The sequence below is a fragment of the Phalacrocorax carbo genome, chromosome 28, assembly GCF_963921805.1.
Source record: "Phalacrocorax carbo chromosome 28, bPhaCar2.1, whole genome shotgun sequence".
Classification (NCBI taxonomy): domain Eukaryota; kingdom Metazoa; phylum Chordata; class Aves; order Suliformes; family Phalacrocoracidae; genus Phalacrocorax; species Phalacrocorax carbo.
In genome coordinates this window covers 246,895-267,407 of record NC_087540.1, presented here as the reverse complement: position 1 = coordinate 267,407, position 20,513 = coordinate 246,895, and the positions used below count along the sequence as shown (strand labels likewise).

At 60.7% G+C, this 20,513-nt stretch overlaps 1 protein-coding gene across 1 annotated transcript; it reads left to right on the top strand.

The window, feature by feature from the left end:
• The first annotated feature begins 3,893 nt into the window (after nucleotides 1-3,893).
• On the top strand, nucleotides 3,894-15,493 carry LOC135317958 (maestro heat-like repeat-containing protein family member 2B). Its single transcript, XM_064474694.1, has 23 exons — nucleotides 3,894-4,038; nucleotides 4,437-4,535; nucleotides 5,089-5,243; nucleotides 5,566-5,709; nucleotides 6,262-6,354; nucleotides 6,854-6,923; nucleotides 7,035-7,148; nucleotides 7,636-7,709; nucleotides 8,054-8,173; nucleotides 8,992-9,099; nucleotides 9,313-9,472; nucleotides 9,869-9,909; nucleotides 10,223-10,364; nucleotides 11,097-11,149; nucleotides 11,590-11,697; nucleotides 11,949-12,068; nucleotides 12,272-12,463; nucleotides 13,212-13,373; nucleotides 13,601-13,723; nucleotides 14,038-14,105; nucleotides 14,468-14,603; nucleotides 14,709-14,804; nucleotides 15,252-15,493. Exons 1-23 carry the CDS (start codon nucleotides 3,894-3,896, stop codon nucleotides 15,402-15,404), a joined length of 2,676 nt encoding a protein of 891 aa, XP_064330764.1. The 3' UTR covers nucleotides 15,405-15,493.
• Nucleotides 15,494-20,513: the final 5,020 nt, after the last annotated feature.

Here is a 20,513-nt window from a genome sequence, read left to right as displayed (position 1 = left end):
GCTGTTGTGTGTTTCATTTTCACTGAGCTGGAATTGTTGCTATGCAATTAGGTGATGGGGATCTCCTTGCACCGACCTTCTGTTTCTGGAGCGCGTCCTGACAGCCTTTGTCATCCAGAGCTTTCCCGTCTGTTCCCAGGAGGAGTGATGGCCACGGTGTGGAATGACTAATGTGAGTAACGGCCAGTTTGTCCTCCCGTTGCTCACAAGCTCTGAAACTGACACCTGCAGACCAACCTCTCTTGCAGGGCGCAGCAGCAGCCTAACCCACTCCCTTATTCTTTAGGCAGAGTCAGACAGCCCAGCCTGGGAAACTACGCTCAGATAACAGCTAGTTGTCTTGATTCGCCTGTGTCCTGTCTTAAGGGGTAACCCCCCACACACACGGCCCCACACCCCAAAATCCAAGAGATGAGCACGTACGCAGCCTTTCATAAAGACCAGAGGACTGTATGGACATTTCTTTCTGAGCCCACAGGCTTGCCTAGGAGCATGAAGGGCTTGGATAGGTGTGCATTTCCTACTGTGGTAGAGGTGGCAGTTCTGGTCGTCCTTTCATCTGGATTTGAGCTGAGAAACCACCTAGGAAGGTCAGCCTCCCCGTGCTCATCCACAGTCCAGCAAACAGCAAAAGGATATTCCGTTTGAATACGAGTCTCCTTTGTCTTTCTGTGACACAGTTGGGTCTGATGGGTTGGAGGACTCCATTCTCTGCCCTATTTGGTGTGGGCTGGAGAATGGGAGCAACTATTCTTGGAGGAGACATAGGGCAGGGCACACACAGACACAGGCAGGGCCATCCTCTTTGGAGAAAACCGGGGCCAGAAAATGCAGAGGGCAAAGGGCGGGTCAGTCCCCTTGAGACCACATTGCCTTGGGTCATAGAATCGTGGAAACATGGAATAGTTTGGGTTGGATGGACCTTTAAAGGTCATCTAGTCCAACCCCCCTGCCATGAGAAGGGACATGGCACAACTAGACAAGGTTGCTCAAAGCCCCGTCACACCTGACCTTGAATGTTTCCAGGGCTGGATCCCTGGAGGGGGGACGTGGATTGGGGACAGAGCTGGGAAGGGCTGTCTGGAGAAAGACTTTGTTAAAACTGCTTGAGGAGCACAAGTGAATGCAAGTGATGGAGAGGAAATCCTGCCTTTCTGGGCCTGTGGGGGTCCCCAGGGTGCTGCTGTGTCCGGTCCTTGTCCCACGGTGTGTCCCCAGCACATGTCCCCATGTCACAGCAGCCCTCTGTGAGGTGCCGCATTCCGCAGCGGGGTCACAATGGCTGGGCTCTATATCTTCCTCCTGGGGCTGGTGCTGCCCCACTTTCTCATGGCTTTTGCCCGGAGAGAGCAGTGCGTCAGTCCAGAGATCCTGCTGCCATGGGGAGGATGAGAGTGCTCAGAGGTGAGGGGCTGGCGGGAGGTTGGGGGCTGATGCCTGCTGGAGGCAATGTCTGTCCCAGCCGGGTGCTGGGGGTTGCGTCCCCGTCACCTCTCATCGTGCTGCCAGGCACCTCCGAGAGGGCTCTGGCTCTGTCCTCTCCCTGCCCTCCGTGGGGCATCTGGGGACTGACCAGAGACAACCTGGCCTGGCCGGCTCTTGCCGGGGCTGCGCAGCCCCAGTCCTCCTGGCCTCTCCTTGCAGAGCCCCATGTCCGTCCCCTGGCCAGCCCAGGGCCTCCAGCGTTTTGCTCTGTTCTGTCCCTGGGGAGCCCAGAATGGGCCCAGTCCCCCAAGGTGGTCTTCCCAGTGCCACAGTGAGGGGAAGGCTCCCTCCCCTAACCCCACTGACTGCCCTCTTGCCGGTACAGTCGGCACAGGCTGTTAGTGCCTGGGGAGATCCTCACCCCTCCCCGGTGCGAAGCCCTGCAACCAGCAAAACCATGTCTGTCTTTCCTTCCAGCTCTGTGCCCATGTGTGGCTTCCCAGTCCAGCCCTGAGCGTTCTGAGGACAGAGGCAGTGCAACGGGAGCCGTCCCTGCGGCTGTCACCACCTTTGCGGCTGCCGGGACTTCTCTGCTAAAGCAGCTGCAAGACAATGAGGTGAGGCGGGGAGTTGAGGGCTCCCCTCCATGCCCCTGGCTTCGCCAGGTGCCGTGGCAGAGGGGGATCTCACCCAACAGCACCTCTGCCCTCCTGCAAGCACGTCGTCCCCCAGCACCGTTCCTGCCCCCTCAACCTGGACTAATGCGACCGCTTCACGCTCCTTTCCCCAGGAGCTTGCAGTGCTCTCCTGGGCAAGGCAAAGCCTCTGGCATAAATCCCAGCATCTCTCCAGCGCCTTTGCCCAAGTGCCTGAGGTCCCTTCTTAGCTTTGGCTGGGGAACTGTCCCAGCTCCGGGGCGCCTGCGGGTGCGAGACTGGTGCCCAGACTGGTCTATATCACCGGAATGCACCTATTCACCAGTCAAGTCATAAGGTCTCACCACTTGCAACCTAGAACTCTTAATATTGTGCACCCATGAGCAAAAAAGAGAATGTTACCTTGCCGACGGTGAGAGGGCTCATCCTTCCTCCTCCGTCACGGTGTGGGCATCCCCTGTATCACACCGGGAAGCACAAAAGCCTCGGCAGTTCAGCTGCTGTTGGATCTCCTTCAAAAGGTTTTTGAGTAAGCCCATGTTCTATACCCTCCAGCTTGGAGGTTTGGTCTGTAGCATTTCAATAAGTTAGTGGATTCTGAGGAAACTGCCGGACAAAAGATAATGGCCGCCACAGACAGGAATCTGCAGGTGGTCAGGGCTGCATCACGGCCCTTTAGCTCTTTCCGGCCACCTGCCCTGCCTACGTGGTGCTCTCGCCTTGACCTAATGGCACTGCTCCCAGCATACATCAGCCTTAATGTGAGCCGAGGTAGCCAAAATCTGGGCAGGAGTTGAGCGAACAGCCACACTCTTCCTTGCCTGGTGCTTTCCCTCTGACCTCCGCCATCCCCACCCTCGGGAGTGACTTCCTAGGCTCCCGCAGGGCCTTTTACCCTGCCGGAGTCAATCTCCCCGCCTGGCTCTCTGCTAGTGTCAGAGGCGCTGCAGGAGATCTTGCTGTTCCCTGTGGCTGTCCCGACCGATGCCTGCAGCTCGTACCTCATGCCTGTGTCCCACAGATGATTTGGGGGGCACCAGGTCTCTCTCGTGGCTCCCTGAGAAGGAGGGCAAAGCAAGTTGCATCACTCCCCTTTGCGGTCTGTCCTCAGGGTGAGCGAGTGGAGACATACCGGGAGCTGGAGAGTGTCTTGCAGGGAGGCGACGGCTGTTTGACGAGCGGTGTTGTGAACCGCCTGATAGCAGAGGCGTCCAGTGACATGCGAGCAGCCCAGGTGAGCTTGTTCTCCTTCAAGGCCACCAAAGCAGCCTGCCTCCGCCCCTGGTCTTGGGGGAAGCACAGAGTGGTGCAGAGGTGTTCCCTGGTTATTCAGACCCAGCGGAGGTGCTCAGGGAGAGGCTCTGGGGACTCGTCGTTACAGGGGATTTGGAGAGGGGATGCAGGGAGCTGTGCAGAGAAGCTGCCTCGGGGCCGTTTCTAACTGAGCGAGAGCTGGGTTCAAGCTCAAGGTTATTTCTCCTGCCTTGAGGAAGAGCCATGGGAGCCCACCAGCCGCACAGAGAGGTCCCGGTGGGGTGTGAGTCTGTGACAGTTTGTTCCTGGCATCTCCATGGAGAGGGAGAGGGGCCAGCAGCACAGCGTTGTGCTGGGGGAGAGATGCCCTTGTCTTGCCAGGGAGCTGCTCGCCTGCTCCAGGCTACAAGAGGTGGCAGCTGCCCAGCCCTGAGGACAACTGCCCCGAGGGGTCTTCCAGAGGAGACGGGGTCGTTCAGCCTGTCTGAGTGCCTCAGCCTTTTTCTCGGTAGTGTCTAACCTGTGACGCTTTTGCAGGGTGTGGCAGGTGACGTGAAGATGGCTGCTAGTGATGTCCTGGTGGCTCTGGCCCGCTCCCACTTCCACTTTGTCATGTCCGAGCTCCAGAGCCACCTGAAGGCCATGGGGAAGGTCCCTGATGAGATTGTGCTCCTCACCTTGGGCAAAATGGCCCACAGCTACGGTACGGCACCCTCAGCCTCCTGGTTTGGGTCTGTGATACGCGGAGAAGGGATCCTCGCCCTCCCTAAACGCTCTGTGTTGAACTGGGGGGCTACGGAGTTGTCGTGCCTCCTTTCTGTGTGCCAGGCCCGGCTCGCAGCTTTGCCTTAACCAGCCTGATCCCGGTTCCCGAAGGGTGGCAACATGCTAGAGACAAACCCGTGGGGTCTCTGCCCCACACTGTCCTCCCCATTACGCCGAAGAGCTTCCCTGCGCCCCCCTTGGGGAAGGCAGCCCTCCCCGTGCCCTCTGGCACATCCTGCATGGCCCTGCAGCCCCAGCCCCGCCAGGGACAGACCCCCCAGTCTCCTGTGCCTCTCACTGACCCTCTCGGTCCCGCTGTCCCTGCCTTCTCTGCAGCCCTGCAGTGCATCCCCTTTGTGGGAATGACGCTGCTCGCCCTGCGCGCCGTGCTGAGCCGGGTGGGGAGCGGCCGGATCCTGTGCGCCGTCTGCAGTGGTGAGTGTCAGCTCCTTGGCCGGGGCCCCAGGGGTAGGGGCTGGGCTGGCCTTTGGTGCCGCCGTATGATCTCAGAGGGAACACTGTGGGTGTCAGCCCACAGCGAGGTCAGGCCTTGGTGATCCCAAACTGCTGCGAGTGTGTAGAAGGAGCAAGGGAAGGCCAGGAGTTTTCTATGGGTAGGACACAGTGGTGCTGCACGGTGGAACTCCTGGGTCCCTTCCGACGGTTTCTGTTCCCCTGCTTTCCTCTGGGATTAAAATCCCTGCTCTGAAAGGGCGTATGTGTGGGAAGGGAAGAGAAGGGGCTGCAGTGAGAAACGCTGGAGGGGAAGGGGCCTTTGGGGAGGAGAAGGTACAATGGAGAGGAGGAAACAGTGGGCTGTTTGAGTCCAGACACCTCAAGAGCACACCTTGCCCTCAGACTGAGATCTGGGCCTGGGCTGAGCCCTGCCAAACCTGCATCTGTCCTTAAAGCAGGCTTGGAGGAGAGTGCAAGGTACGGTCCTTGCAGCAGACTCTCACATGCTCCCTTCTCCTTTCTCCTGGCGCAGTTCTGGAGCAATGGTCGAAAGGAGTCAATACGTACTTTGGCAAGCGGGAGCAATGCTCCTTCCCTCGCAAAGGGGCAGCGGCACGGTTCTCTGAAGCCATTTACCCGGTCTTCTGCTATGTGGTGGAAAATTGGCTGGACTGCAGGGAGGAAGAGGTGAGAGAAGCGCTGGTTTCCACGACTGAGGCCGTGGCGGGGGATGTCCACGTCGGTGGGTCCGTCAGTGCCCAGCGGGGTGCGAGCAGAGTGGGGAGGGAAGGGGGATTCGCTGTGGGGAAGCAGCCGGGTCCTGGGGCCTTTCTGCAGGGAGGGCAGCGTGGGGAAATGGCCTCTCTCCTGCGCAGTGAGCCCTTCTCCTGCAGGGCAGAAAGGAAAGGGAAACCCCTCTCTGTGGGAAGGGCCGAGTGGTGTCCAGGGGATGCTGAGCACTAGGCAGTGCTTCAGCCCTCCAAGCAGAGCCTCTGCCTTCCATCTTCAGGCCAAGCAGGCTGTCCTCGGGGCGGTGGCTGCCATGATGAGTGTCCTTCTGCATGAGGAGCAGCACCGCGAGCATGCCTGGGAGCAGCTCCTCTGGCTCCTGCACCAATATGGGGAGGTCCGAGACCCCTCCCGGGTCACCAAGGTGAGGTGCTGCGCAGGGCCTGGCGTGGCTGCTGGGCTGGGTCTATGCGAATGCCGCGAGGCGCTGAGGAGCTGTGGGGTGCCAGGGGGAGGTGGGAAGCCCTTAGAGAAGGAACAGGGAGAGCAGAGGAGGCCTGAGGCTTCCTGTGCTCTTTGGGCAAGAGAAGAGCAACCCAGAGAGGGCGAGGAGGGAGGCGAGAGTCCCTAGGGCTCATCTTCTCAGGAAGGGAGGCATCGCCACCTCCCTGGGGCTCTGCGTGCGGGAAGAGCTTTGCCCTAATGCCCAGGGCCACGTCCAGTCCCATCCAGTGAGGGGTGAGGTCTGGTGAGTGGGAAGTGCTGGGAAACTGAGTTGCCAAGACTGAGCTCTGTTCAGAGGAAAGAGACCCTCCCGATGGCACACTGAGGGGAGGACAAACAAGAAGCCCCGTGCGGGAGGGTTTGGTGTTTCCCCTGGGAGCTGGTGTTAGGGACTGCCCTTATCACAGATGTGCTGGGTTTCTCCTTTCCCAAGGTGCCTTTAGCCTCCTCTTCCTCCCCCATTCTCTTGTAGAGCCTCAGCTATGTCCTGGAGACGCTGGAGGGAGTTCAGACCCCAGTCCCACGGGGCACGGCTCTTGCCATCAGCACTGCTGTGCACCGCCAGGTAAGGGGAGCCTGCGCCCTGCCGCTGGCCTGGGGCCTGCACACCTGATTGCCATGGAGGGGAAAGACCTGCCAGCTGTCAGGCAAGGAAGGGCAGGGCAGGGCAGGGCGTCCCTCCGCAAGGACCTTCCTGCAGGCCAGGAGCACGCCAGGATTTGTGGTGCAGGCGCCACGTTAAGGCTGCAGGAGGCCTGATCCTGGCTCTTTAGAATGGGCCTGAGGGACAGCCCAGCTCCCACAGCAATTTCCCTCTCGGCCAAGTTGCAGGAGGACTCTGGAGTGCCGACACCTTTTCACGCTGCTCAGCCTCAGCTCCTGGGCAGCCTGGGCGGCTGCAAACTTCTGTGCATGCCCAGGGGGGCCACTGTGGAGTGGGCTGGGTTTCGGCTGTGGGTCCCGTGCCCAGAGTGCCCAGGGAGAGGGGAGCTGAGAGCACAATTTCTTTTGAGCCCCTTTCAACACTGATGTGACTTTCTCTAAAACGGACCTTGTTCCCGCAGCTCTCTGATGTGACCAAAGAGCCGGGCCCGGCCCATAAGGCAGTGCTGTCCCGCTGTGTCGTGCTGCAGGGTAAGACGAGGAGACTGGGCGATGCCCCGCCGTGCTGTGGCAGCTCTCTCCCTGTCCTTGGCGGTCAGGGGAAGCTGCCTGCTAATGCAGAATGCGATTTCTTCCCTGCAGCACAAATGTACGCCGAGGAGACTGTCGCGTTTCTACGCTCCCAGCTGAGCGGTGGGAGTGAGGCCGGTCGCGTGGCAGCCGTGGGCCTGCTGGCAGTGCTGGTCCGCTCTGACGGTCAGTGCCATGGAGCAGGGACACAAGGCAGGGGCTGGGGCTGCTGGGCTGAGAGCAGGAATGGCCTGAAATTGGTGCTCCTGCACCCAAAAGGAGCTGCAAGGAGCAGGTCCCCCAGCCGAGCTGATGCCCCGTGACAGGGCTCGAGCTCTGCCCCGGCAGTTAGGAACAGTGGCACACCAGGGGCGGTGCTCCAAGCTCGGTAACACGGGCGGGCTGGTGGGATGGTGGGTGGGCTGGTGTGCAGAGGAGCTGCTTGTACCCACGACGTTTCTCTCATCCTCTGTGTTGCCATATTAGCCTAGTTTTCAGTCCCTATAAAATAGCTGCGCCTCTAGAAACAGAGTTGCTCTGGCTACACCGCTGCCTCCTGTGAAGTCAGAGTCAGGCCCCGTTTTCTGTCCCCTTGGTGCGCTTGGAAGCTTCAAGGGATCCCTTCTGCCATCAGGGCTGTGCCTCAACGCCCCCCTCTCCACATCTCTTCCAGCACCTGCGACGAGAGAGAAGCTGCCCCAGGTGGTGGAGGCTGTGGGGTCAGTGTGCGATGACCCCAGTGCCCAGGTGAGCTGGTGTGGGTAGGGGTGGTGCCATCAGGGGAGGCAGAGAAACCCTTACCCTTGGGGCAGAGCTGGGGTTCCTGGGGAAGCACCAGCACGTTGCCCAGGAGGTGGGTGATGGCTCCTCCCTGGGAAGAGCTGACAGAGTGGAGTGGGGAGGTCGTTGTGCTCTGTGGGGCAAGCGCCCGTGCAGCCTCGTGCTAAAGCCCAGCCCTGACGGCAGGAGCAAAAGCTTCTGCCTTGCGCTCGTCATGCCTCTGCGAGCCACTTCAAAGGCTGCCCCCAAGCAAAGGTGGCTTCCCTTTGGGGTTTGAACAGGAAGGTCGTAACCACCCTCTCCCCTGGCAGGTGCGGAGGGCAGTTCTGGAGTTCATCAGGGAGCTGCTCAGCTCTGTCGGCCAGAGCTGCTGGGCATGGGATGTGGTGGGGCACATCTTCACGGAGTTCAGCCGGACCTCGGGCAGACTGGTAAGTGCAGAGCAGGACACCCAGGCCTTTGACCGGTGCATGGGCTGTGCTGAGAGCTCCTGCAGGCATCCTTGGCCACGGAGGGCTCACGCTGCAGGGCCATCACTGCCGGCACTGCCATCAGAGCGGCCTCCAAATGGCCGTTCCTCGTGGGTGTCTGTGCTGATGTTGGTGGAGATGTCACCGGATGACGTGGGTTTGCACCCGGGCGTGCCACCTGGGACTGCGGGGCTGCCTGCACACCCCACGGGCTGAGCTGTGCCCACAGGGGCCTTCCGCAAAGCCTCCTTGCAAAGGGAAGGGCTTGCAGGGACAGGACATCCTCCGTCCTTAAATGCTCATGGACCATCACCCAAAGGCAGCCAGTGCAGACGGGTGGGCCTGGCTAGAAGAGCTCTCTGTGGTCTTGTCGAGCTCTGGCCCTCCAAAGCACACCCTGTCCATCTGAGAGCAGTCTGGGGGCCCGCACCGCTTCTGGCAAGGGGACAGGCCATTTGGCCGTCCCTTCAGTGAGCATTTTCATGATGAAAGCTGGGGAGGGCCGAGCTTCCTGCTGACTTGCCAAGGATCTGCCCTCTGGCCAGAGCATCCCCTAGCCGAGAGATCCGTGTGCATCGCTTTGCTCTGAGGCTCAGAGAGGCTCTGGTTTGGGAGCAGGGAGAAGGAAAGGGCTTCCGATGCTCCTCCCCATCCATTGGGCTGGACGTGCTGCCGCCAGGGCTGCCAGGAGGCTGGCGCAGGAGCCCCGGTGAGTCGTGCCTGAGCCTTGTCGGTCAGGGCCTGAGCGTAATGGGGGTTTTGCCAACTCTGTCTTGCAGGTGGCAGGAGGCCTTTTTCCCTGGGAAACCCAGGAGGATGGAGCTCTTCGAGCCCTGTGCATGGACATCCTGGGCTCGCTGGATGTCTCTCTGAGAGGGATGACACGAGTAAGCCGCCCTGTGCGCTGCTGCTGTGGCTACTTCTTGCCTTCAGGACATTTTCCCTCGTGCTCTCTCATGCCCTGAGCCTCTCCCCTGCCCTGAGCCTCTCCCCTCATGCGTGCTGAAGTGCACAAGGCTCGGGGAAATGCAGACCATCCTTTTTGTCCTGGAGCTGAGTGGAAATGCCAGTGTGGTGAATTGCCCCATTCTTCTCTGCAGCTCCTGTGGCCGAGGCTGCTGCAGTATGTCGTGCCAGCCCAGTACAGTGGCATGCTGGTCCCGCTCTCCCACTGCCTCCAAGCCCTAGTTGAGAGACGGGAGAGAGCAGGGTGCAAGGAAGAAGAGGAGGAGCCAGATGCCACAGAGTCCCAGGAGCAAGGTAGGAGCCCCAGTGAGTGCTGCTGGGTTTGGCAGGGGGTTGGGCCAGTCCGTGTCTCCCTGTGCCCCACCAGCCCTGAGCAGGAGCCCAGGAAACCAAAGGGCAGAGCCAGGCTCTGCTGCTGGGCACGGGGGGCTCTGCCTGACGTTGCCCCTTGCCCAGCACAGAGACTTGTCTCTCCTGCTGGCAGCACTCTCCTGGTGAGCCGGGGCTCGTTCCTGGCCATGCTGGAGCTGCCTTCGTCTCATGCTGGGCTGTCCTGGGGATAACCCTCAGGCCAGCGCTGTGGCAGCGCTGCTGCTCTCAGCCCTCAGCCCTGTGTGGGTCATAGGAGGTACAAGGGGCAGGGCACTGTGGGGGCTCATCAGCTCACCCAGCCTTTCTTCCTTCCCACAGCCCAGCTGCCGGCTCCCCAGGCCCTCTTGGCTCGACTGCTGGTGAGTAGCAGGGCCCTGGAGAAAGAGCTTTCCTGGACAGGGGTGGGTGGTGGGAGAACCTGGGACAGAGATGCTCTTAAATCCAGTGCTGGGAGCCCCCAAGGAGGCGGCAGCGTGCCCGCGCCTGCCCGAGCCCATCAGGGATCCCGCTCCTTCCTCGGGACTGGCAGCGCCCCGGGTGAAGCCATTGGCCGCCCGCTGCTGGCCGATCAGCGCCGAGCTCCCGAGCTCCCGAGCTCCCTCCTTCCCTCCTTCCCGGGAGAAGCTGTGGCTCTGGCAGCAGGAGCGACTCTTCTCTCCTGTCCTCGCCTAGGTGGTGGCCGCAGCTCCTTACAGGAGTGGCGAACGCGCAGTCGCTGCCTTGCAGCTGCTGCAGGCCCTCCACGGCAGGATCCACCGAGCCTTGGGGGCGGTGTGGGCAACCGAGGTCCCCCTCCTGCTGCAGTACCTGGAAGGTAAAGTGTGGGTGAGGAGGAAGAGGCTGGCGGGGAGGGAGAGGGGGGCAGGAAAATGCAGCTTCCCAGTGTGACGGAGGAGAGTTGTCCCCAGTTCCCCTGCACTTGCTCTGCTGCCTTTCTGCTTCCAGGGAGCCAGCACTGAGGCTGGGGGCATCTGTTCCCCCGGTGTCAACCGGGCCCAGGGGATGGACGGGGCCACCGATGTCCCCTTGGACGGCAGGTCTTGGTGGCACCCCCATGTCCTGCCTGACATGGTGTTTGGGAGAGGGGCAGGACTGGCGCTCCTGGAAGGGGTTCCAGCCTCTGGCTTTGGAGGACCAAGTCCCCAGGCCAGGCCAGGTTTGCAGCAGCTGTCCTTGGCACTAGCCTGGGAGCAGGGCTGAAACGGGCAGGAAGCGGTGGGTGATTAAGAAGGGAATGTGTGTGGCTGGTGCGTGCTGCGACTCAGTGGTCAGAGTTGTTCTGGGAGCTGCAGTCAAGCAGTGGGGATCAGCTGTGGTCAGTGCGTCCTTCCCCAGCTTGAATCGGTGGCTCTGACAAACGACTTTGACAAAGGCCCCTGGGAGACCCCGCCTGTATCTTTGGCCTCACAATGTAGGTGCTTGTAGGCCCTTTGTAGCCTGATGGCCTGGGACTTCTGGGAGGTCTGACCGCAGAGGAGACCAGCGGGCTTGTCGTTGGTGTGAGCTTAAGCGGCAGCAAGAGCTTTTGCTTCTTCTTGCTTTCTAGGAAGAACTGAGAGCTCCCTGGACTCTGCAGAGTGGGAGCACCGTGTGCTTAAGGTACAGCATCCTTGGCGCGGTGTCACAAGTAGAGGGGGAGAAGAGGGAGCAGGCCAAGCTGTGCGAGGAAGCTCAGGGCTGCCTGTGTGGGCAGCAGGAGGTGGGGACACCTCCTGAGCACCCTGCGCCTCCCCCCGCAGTAGGTGCCTGCCCGCTCAGAGGAGCTGCTGCCTGCACATGTGCCACGGCTGATGGCTAATGCCCTCTAACGCTGCGGCACGTGCCTTAGCACTGCCTCCTCCCCGATGTCCGCCGTGCCGGGGGGTCTCCCCTGAGGTGGTAGGAGAAGAGGGAGGCTGGTGGCAAGAGGGCTGGGTGGGGTGGGGGAAGAAGCTGCTGTTTGCAGCAGCTCTCCCCCAGCAGCATCCCGGGATACGCGCCGTGGAAAGTGCCCTGGCCAAGGTCAGGGGAAGACTCGCTTCCTCTCCTGTTCACCCCAGTTCCTGCGAGCCTCACTGGAGCCCATCGAGGACAAGGCGTGGACCGTGGGCCTGAGCCAGGAGCTGAGCCAGCAGCTGGGCAGCTCTGCCCCCAGCTCCTGGGAGAAGGTGTGTCTCCTGCCCCGCGCTGGGGCTGGGCTGGCGCCGGTGCTCTGCCCACACAGGCGGTTTTTTCACTGCTCCCCCTTCACTTGCCCCCAGAAGGCGCTCCCCCCCCAGGTTGTCCCAGTGTCTGGCTACAGCCTGGCACCGCGGCTGGCCTTGCCCGCTCCCAGGGGTCGTCGGGTCCGTCTGGGGCCAGCCCTCTCCTGACAGGCCACGCCATGACCGCATCTTAGGCTCGGCCTCTTCTCTTTCAGCTATTCCTGCACAAGGCTCTTGGGACGGCGCTGGCAGGTTGTCAGGACCTCAGACACGTCCAAAGGCAGGTGCTGAGGTTCCTCCAGGAGACAAACCCTGTGGAGTTGTCTGAGGTCCAGGTGAGCTGATGCTCATGTCCTCGTGAGCATGCCCTGCCTGTTCTTGGGGGAGAGGGAGGGCTGCTGCTGGCCCTGCTCCACATTTCCGTGATTTCCCTGTTGCTGCCATTTCCCCCTCGCTGCAACGTCCTGCCTGGCCGTTGTCACTGGCCATGGCTGAGTGCCTGGGCAGGAGCTGACTCCCTGTTTCTCTGTGACTGCAGGGAATGATTTCTGTTGTGGCCCGTGCTGCCGAGGAGCACTTCCACCTGGTTTTAGACACGGTGACCATGTTCTCTGCTGCTCTCACCAGAGACTGGTTCTATCAGACTTCCATGGGCTGGAAGGTAAAGGATCCAGGATTTTGTTTGCTTTTCCTTTTTTTGGCCTTCTTTCCACTTCTACGGCTGCAGCAGGCAAACTGTGGCAGGTGCCTTTAGATTAGCCCTCTTGTAAGAGGTACCCGAGACCTGTGTTTCAGAGGGGCCGTCCTGGCATTGCGGCCCCTGAGGTGTCTTTGGAAAGGATGGGGTTTGGCACCTGGTGGATCAGAGCCACCCAGCTGGGGCAGCTGCAGCGGTTGCTTGCTTGCAGCCACGTTGCCCCGACTGAAGTTCAGCAGGAGCTGGTGACAAGATGGGGTGCGCACGGTGTGACACTGTGCCTCTTCCTCAAAGCCGGGGGCTGGGAGCAGGAGCCTGGCGAGGTCTCGCTTGCTCTGATCCCCACCTCGGGGCTGTGGGGAAGCCTTTCTGGGCAGGGCAGGGCAGGGCAGGGCCCTGCAGAGAGCGCGGTGGAGCCTGGCCTGGGAAGGCAAAGAGGCTGGGCTCATCTGCACCGCTGACCTGCACAGGCTGGGTGTCTCTGAGCAGGACCGTGACAGGCTATGTCAGATACCTTTCCACAGAAAGGTTCCAGACAGTTCCCGGACCTCTCAAATCAGTGGTGAAACAGCCAGCAGTGTGTGGGATGCTGGCTGCACTTCCTGCCCATCGCCACGCAAGAAGCCAAGCTGCGGGATGGAAACAGCTCCCGGCCCCGGAGCTCGCAGCTCAGTGAGCAGCTCGGGGAGCTGCTGGGAGGTGCCCAGGGAAACAAAGAGCTGGTGAAGGTGTGGGGCAGGAGTCCTGGGGCTAATGTCTCAGGGCATCTCTGTCAACACAGGTACGGCAGCAGCACACTACGGAGCGAGCTCAGGCCACTTGCGCTGTTCTCATGCGCACCTACAGCGGCATCGCACGGCATGCCCCCAAGGAGCAGCTGCTCAGCCACGTGGATAAAGAAATCATGGTCAACATCCTGCGGCTCTCCACAGCCAAACAGAGGGTAGGAGTGCGGGGCACACAGGGCAGGGATGTGTGGGAGCCCCAGCTCCAGCCCCTTGGGCCTGGGGTGTACCGAGACGGACGGTCTCTTTCTAAAGATCTCCCAAGGAAGGGTTTGTCCTCAACGTCCACATCCAACCTTGCCATGGGTTTCCCCTGCCCGTGCTCTTCTTCCACCTCCCAGCTCTGGGAAGAGTTCAAGGGGTGCTTTGCTCTCTTTGGCCTCAGGCATCGCAGCTCAAGCTCGCCCTGGTGCAGAGCATCACCGAGGTCAGCTGTGCCATCCAGGCTGTGGGCGACTGCGGCAGCTTTGAGCTCTCCTTAAAGCAGGAGGCGACGCGGACCCTGCTGGTGAGTGCCCATCGCTGGGGCAGTCGCACGGGGCAGTTTTGGGCTGCGCCATCGGACTGGTTTCCCCAGAGGCACAAAGGTCTCTCGGCTTCATGCCAGCTCCTGGAGCTGTGTCCCGAGCTGGTGGGGCCCTTGAGTGCTGGTGCTGGGTGGCTGTGGCTGGAGAGCAGGGTCCCTCCTGCGGTGCCTTTGGGGGTCCGTGGGGCAGTGTCTGCCCAGGCCTGGTGGCAGAGCCTGTCCCCAGGGGAGGTGGGAGGGCTGTCCCATGTCCCTGCCCTCTGCCAACTCTGTGCTTGTGTCCCTGGGACTTGCAGGACTGGATAAAGCGGGAGCCCTGCGACTCCCTGGTGTATGGAGTGTTTCAGGCCCTGGAGGAGTTGAGGTGAGGCCTGTTCCCAGGCTCTGGGGACTCCCAGTGTGCCCCATCCCAGCTGGCTGGGGCAGCCCCAGTGGCCTTGAGCATGGGGCCGGCAGCTGCGGGGGCTGTGGAGTGGGAGGGTGTTCAGCATTCAGGTGTCTCCCAAAGGAAGGGAGCCCCAGGGGTTCCTTAACCAGGGGCGGGGGTTTGCCGGCTGCCTGGGAGGAGGCAGGAGTTGCTGGAGCTGAAGGCAGTGCTCGCTGCCATGGGCTGGGGCTGTTGGGTATGGGGCCCTTGATTAGGAAGAACCCAGTTGTGGTTTAAGCCTCTCTGGAGAGGGCTAGTAAATCCCCTGTCTGTCTTCTCTTCCATTTTCCTCCGTCCAGCAAGCTGCGGCCACCTCTGAGTAGGGAGGAAAGTCGCAAGCTGCTGTCAGTGTGCTGCCAGAGCGTCTTGTCCTGTCCTTCCAAGGCGCGGATGAACAGGGGAAGGAAGACAGTGAGGGCAGCTGTGAACATGCAGGTACCCACCGGCCAGTGCCTGCCCACCTCTGGCCCAGGCTCCCTCCACAGTGCGCCCTGGCAGCCCCCAGGATGCAGAACCTCAGCTCTGCTCTGCTGCTTTCAGCTTCTGCACAGGAGAGGCTTGGAAGATCTGGGCCATCTCATGGGAACCCTTCTGGAGGCAGAGGAGACCTCTGTCTGCTTTGACGACATGGTCCACGTGAGTAGCCATGGGGCAACAGGGAAAGTGTTGTGGGGCAGAGAATCGAGGCCTTAGAGGGTGATAGGAGGTGGATACCTTTCCTACGGGAAAGTGGGGCTTTGGCTCCTCGCTCTGAGGCTGTGCGTCTGCTGGGGCCAGGGTCTGAGCTGGGGGACAGCCTCAGGACCGGCAGAGAAGTGGGCCGTGCCGGAGGGAACGCCAAGAGCCAGCCCAGAGGTGGGCGAGAGCAGCCTGGGGGAAGGCTGGAGCTGGGAGATGCTGGCAAGGAAGCAACACCTGGCTCAGGGCGGAGGCGGCTGGAGAGAGCGAGGTGGTGGAGGCTGCAGTGGCAGTGCTTGGTGGGGCCAGGGGCCACGCCGGGAAGGGGCCAGAGAAGGAGGGAGAGGGGGAGGGATCTCAGGGAGAGAAAGATGCCTGTTGTGAGAGAGACGCACCCTGCCTCAGGTCCTGAAGGGCTGGCTCACCTCGGCCAAAGAATGGGAGCGGGAGAGAGCCCTGCACGTTTGCGCCCACGTGCTGGGAGCTTGCAAGGAGCGATTTGAGCTCATGGTGAGTAGGGACCCCTCTGCGTGCCCTGGTGCCCCCTTCCCACGGTGATTCCTGGCCCCGGAAGGGAGCCCTGCCCAAGCAGATACTGGGTTTTGGGGCTCCTGGGATTATGGGACAGCCCTTCTGCCTGGCCCTCTGCCTGGTCACTAGCGGCTCAGGGAGCAGGATGGGCGGTAGAGGCGAGCAGATGCTGGGGCTCCCTGCGACCCTTTTCCTGCTGATCTCCCCTGCAGGCAGGACGTCCTTGCAAGCAGCTGGGCTCCCTGGTGGGACTGCTGGGGACTCTGACCAGCGACTGCCTGGCCACGTCCCACCAGAGGGCATGGCTCTGCCTTGGCTACCTTCTCCAAATGCAAGGTGAGGAGAGCAGGCGATTCCCAGCCTTGCTCAGCCTGATCCTCCCTCCCTTCCTAGCCTGGTGCCACCAGGGTCCCGTGGGGCCAGGCCCCACCGCTGGGAGGGAAGGGGGAGGCAACATGCTCGGCTGGTTTTGTGCCCCCACCCTGTTAGCCCTCTGCCTCCCCGGCCATCTCAGGAAGGACCCCTGGGAGAGGGTTGCTGAGTCCCACCTCCCCCAGGCATGCGTGAGGGTGGGTGCTCAGGGCCATCCCCCGCTGCTGCCTGAGAGCGGGTCGTTGTCCCCAATGCTGGGGACTGTCCCCCTCCACGTCTGTCCCCCTCCACATTCCAGGAGAGACAAGAGGGTGGTCAGACAACTCCCTCGGATGAGATCCCTGACATTTCAGAGGGTGCCTTTGCCCTCGCTCCCTGCCCTGAGCCTGGAGGGACAGGCAGCTAGCCAGGAAGTCTCCAGACTCATCCCTGACAGGGAGGAGATCTCTTGCCGAGCACAAGAGAGGGAATCAATTTGCTGCCCAGAGCACACTGGGCAGGGAGGAGGGATCTGAGCTGCAGGCCTCGAGCTCCAAAGGACTGTGTTTGAATCCTTTCCTCTTCAGGCAGCAGGGTCTGCCTGTGCTGAGGAAGACACGGGGAGGTTTCCTGCCTCCCGGAGATGATGGTAGCCTGTGTGGCAATAGGGGATGCAGCTGCTGGGAGCAGAGGCTGCTGAAACCGTGAAGCCTCAGCAAAGAGTTCAAGGAGAAAGAGGCTTTTTCCAGCCCGGGATTTGTCAGGCATTCTTCTGGTTCGGGAAATCCTGCGGCACGGGGTTGCGGAGGGCCCCGGCTTTCCCTGTGGCCTTCACTGCCACCACTTGGGTTCTCCTTTATTGGTTGGTACCTGGGGCCAGAGGTTGGGCTTCTGTAGACGTGACTCCTCTTTTCTCCTGCTGTTTGTTCCAGCCAAGACCATGAAGGTGGTGCTTGAGGCAGATGAGATCAGGCGCCTTTGCGAGGAGCTGAACAGCCCAGACACCAACACTCTGGTGCAGGCCTCTACCAAAATAGCAAAGGTAACTGGCTCCAAAACAGCAGGGTGGGGGCCCAGCTCCTGGGCTCCTGCACATATCCCTGCTCCCCTCCAGAGTCTCTTGCTGTCGCCAGAGTGAGCTGTCCAGGACGGCTTTGAGACAAGACTCTCCTTTAGGCCTGCTGGAGCAGATGCCACGATGTGTGTGTTTGTGCGCACGTGTGTGTCTGTGTGTGTGAGTGCTCGTGTCAGAACACAGATTTGGTATATGAGCAAACAACGTGGGGGGAGACGCTTCCAAGTCGGTTAGCCACATCAGGTGTAAACGGCGCTGTATGGGCAGCAGGAGAGTCAAGTGATTGCCCCCTCCACGACTGCCGAAACTAACAGTCCCATCAAGTTTCCTCTCCTCTCCGCATTGCTGGAGCAGAGCTGTGACACAGTCTCTCCTGTTCCCGACTTCTCTCCAGGCTGTTTGCAGATGCATCCCCCCAGCACAGGCTACAGACTTTCTGACTGCTGTCCTGGACAGCTTGCTGCATGTCCCACCCACATGTGCAAGAGAAGTGTGGGAGTGGGTGTTCATCTTCCTGGTGGAATGCAGAATGGAAATACTCCAGGAGGTAAAGGAGACCTTTTTTTCCCACTTGACTTTGTCTCTTCTCCTGTCGGCTGCTGCACTACACCCTGTGCAGTTGGCATGGGCTGAAGAAACACCCCCGTGTCTATGGCGAACCGAGGGGCTACCGATGGTCTAAGTCGCACATTAGCACCTGCTGCTGGCGTCTGCTCCGTGACAAGGATACGGGCACTTCTTGTCCAAAGTCTCCCGTTGGCCCAGGTCCTTCCCATGTGTGAGGCACTGGGGGGCAGCAACCTTGCCGTTCCTCCCGTTCCTCCAGGGTCACTGTCAGTCCTGCCAGCCCTGGGATCCACTCCACCCTGCTGTTTCTCCACTGGACCCCAATTCCCTCGACTCCGAGCTTTGCTGGGCACGCTAGGTTTTCCACAGGTTGGGTACTTGTCATTCCTCGCACTGCTTTCCCCGACTGCGGTGTTCCCCAGCCCGCGAGGTGCCCTTCCTTTAGCCACCAGTTGCTGCCCGTCAGTGGCCTGGGAGCCGCTGGCCTCGGGCTGTGCCTGCCCTTTCAAGGCTCCCGCTCTCCTCCTCTGCTCGTGCTCCGCTGCGCTCCGCTTGGGCTCTAGGGTCACCAGCAGCTCGCTCAGCCCAGGCTAACTCAGTGGGTCAGTCACGGTGACAGCCACGATGGGAGGCAGCCCACAGGAGCGCGCCCAGCTGAGCTAAAGCTCACCCAGCTGTTAGGCGGCTGCTCTTACGGCCAGGGCAGGGCGTCCCTGTGCCGTCCCTGTGGAGCCCGTGGCCGCTTCGGGCAGCGGGAGTGCCGCATCCACGGTCTGCAGGGTCACCCCTTGCTGCTTCCCCAGGCGCAGAGCAGGTTGTGTCTGCACCACGGGCCTGGCTGCCTCCTTGTCCTTATCATGGCCACGGCTTCTAGCTGTGAAAGGCTCAAACAAACACCCCTTCCTTCGGGGGAAGGTCCTCTGTGTGCAGAAGGGTTTGGCTCTTTGGGAGAAGAGGGTGGAGTCAAGGAAAGGTGTCCTGGAGAACTGGGTCCCTCTGGAAGGAGCCATGTAGCCTGGCGGAGGTCGTGCAAGGCATCTTCAGGGTCTCAAAGAGCGTGTTTGGTCTTGCTCTTGCGTCGCTACAGGCACGTGGGGAGGGTTATTCGAGTATTGGGTGTGAAATGCGCCCGTCTCCTGTGTGCGCACAGGCCACGCAGCTGCTCGTATGGCTGGGCCCAAGCACACGCAGTGACTGGGGCTGTGCGTGTGAGCGCGTGCGTGAGCGCGTGCGTGCGTGTGCACAATTGCCAAGAGCATCCTCAGCTCCTGACGTGGGCCAGGGTCAGGCAGGGTGGGAGGGGTGACGTTTTGAGCTAGATCTGGGCTCTGTCAAGGGAGCAGGCATTGCTCAGTTGCTGAGTGACTGTGTCTGCCCCCACAGGATGGGGTAAAGGATGCACCGAGCTCTCCTTTCCCTCTTCTTTCATGCAGGTGCCAAAAATCCTGAACACCCTTTACACCTACATGCAGCAGAGCACCCACAGGCCCTTCCTGCTCCACGCGGTGTTTCTCCTCACCAGATTTCACCAGGAACCCACGATCAGCAGTCTCCTCCAGAAGGGTCTGCCCATGGACAGGTACGTGCACCATGCACTTCCCCTCGCTGCAGTCAAACGGAGACCCCAGCACTTGCTTGCGCTGGGGGGATCCTGTTAAGAAGCAGGTCCTTTCTTTTTCTGCCTGAACAGTTTTGAGCGTTGCAAGGCTGTGTGCTTGTGTCTCTGCCGTGAGTGGGGCGTTGTAAGCCCCATTGCAGATGAGGCGGTTGGAGGGCACTGCAGGCCTGCAGGGATATGGTCTCAGGGGTGAACGTCTGTTCCCTTGCAGGGACGCGGTGGAGCTGTGGCGGAGCCTGGGGAGAAGCACCCTTGGGATTCAGGTCCTGAGGTGCTTAGTGGAGAAACTAAACAGAGCAGGAAACAACGTCCTGGGGACTGACTCCTCTGCTTGTGAGCGGTGCAACTCTCAGACCGCTCTGGAGGTTCTGACGGTACGTTCAACAGCAGACACGTTTCTGCAGCTTTGCCTCTGCTTTGAAAGTCATACTTGGGCACAAGGAAGTCAGGTGCCCTTTGGGGAAGCTCGTGGAGACTCCCAGGGTACTGTGCTGGGCCGGCCTCAAGGAGAGTGGGGAGCCAGGACAGTTTTGTGCTCGTGAGCCACGAGGCTGTTGCAGAAGTGACAACTGCAAGCAGTAACCCCCTGCCCCAGGCAGGCTGGTGGTTAAAGGCCTTTCCTGAAGAGGTGTGTCTTGGTCACGTTTCTCTGCAGATCACCCATGCCATCTCCCAGGTGGTGCTTGCCCTGAGGAGCACAGAAGAGCTCAAGCAACTGCTTCCCCACATCCTTCCCAGCCTCCTGAGGTGGGCCAGTGAAATGCTGAGCAAGGAGAGGCTGCTTTGCCCTGTGAGCAGCTGGAGAAGGATGTTCCTTGAGGGTCAGGTCCTTGAGGAGAAGCCCTGCAGGTAAGGAGGTGAAGGGGCAGATGGAGGAGCTGGCTTCAGTTCCCCTTGCCAAGGCGTGTGCCTTTGTGGGGCTGAGGGAGTGCTTCGCCTGCCCCGCTTCCTAGGTGTGGAAACCAGTCGTCGTGGTTGGTTTTCCTTCTGTTCCTTCACGGAGAACCTCCGGCTCCCAGGCGGGAAGGTCTTACGCAGCTCGTACAACTCATACGGCTGTCATCTTGCCTCCTGCATGCCCTTGCATGCCCACTAGCACTGCACTCCCTCAGCGGACCCCGGCTGGGAGCAGTGACTCTCGCGGGCACTGGTGTCATTCTTTGCAAAATGCTGGTGGGAAGAGGCATTAGGTGTTGCCTTGGGAAGTATCTAGCATGGAGTCAGTCTAGGGGCGTGGGTTTTCTTCTGCTTCGGTGGGTTTGGGGCATGACGAAGATGCCAGTGTCGTTAGCTGCAGTCTTGAAGGCTGTGAAGCATCATTTCAGGGGTGTTTAGCTCTGCTAAAGATAAGTCTTCCCCTAACCTGCTGTGATTTGAGATTTCTTGGGGTTTGTGGTGGTGTTGTTTTTTTGATTTGGTTTGGTGTGGTTTCTTTGGGTTTGCTTATCTTGTGTTTTGTTTCTTCTGCCAGGATCTTCCTTTTAGCTACAGAGTTGGTGCTAGGCAAATGCATGGCGCAGAAATG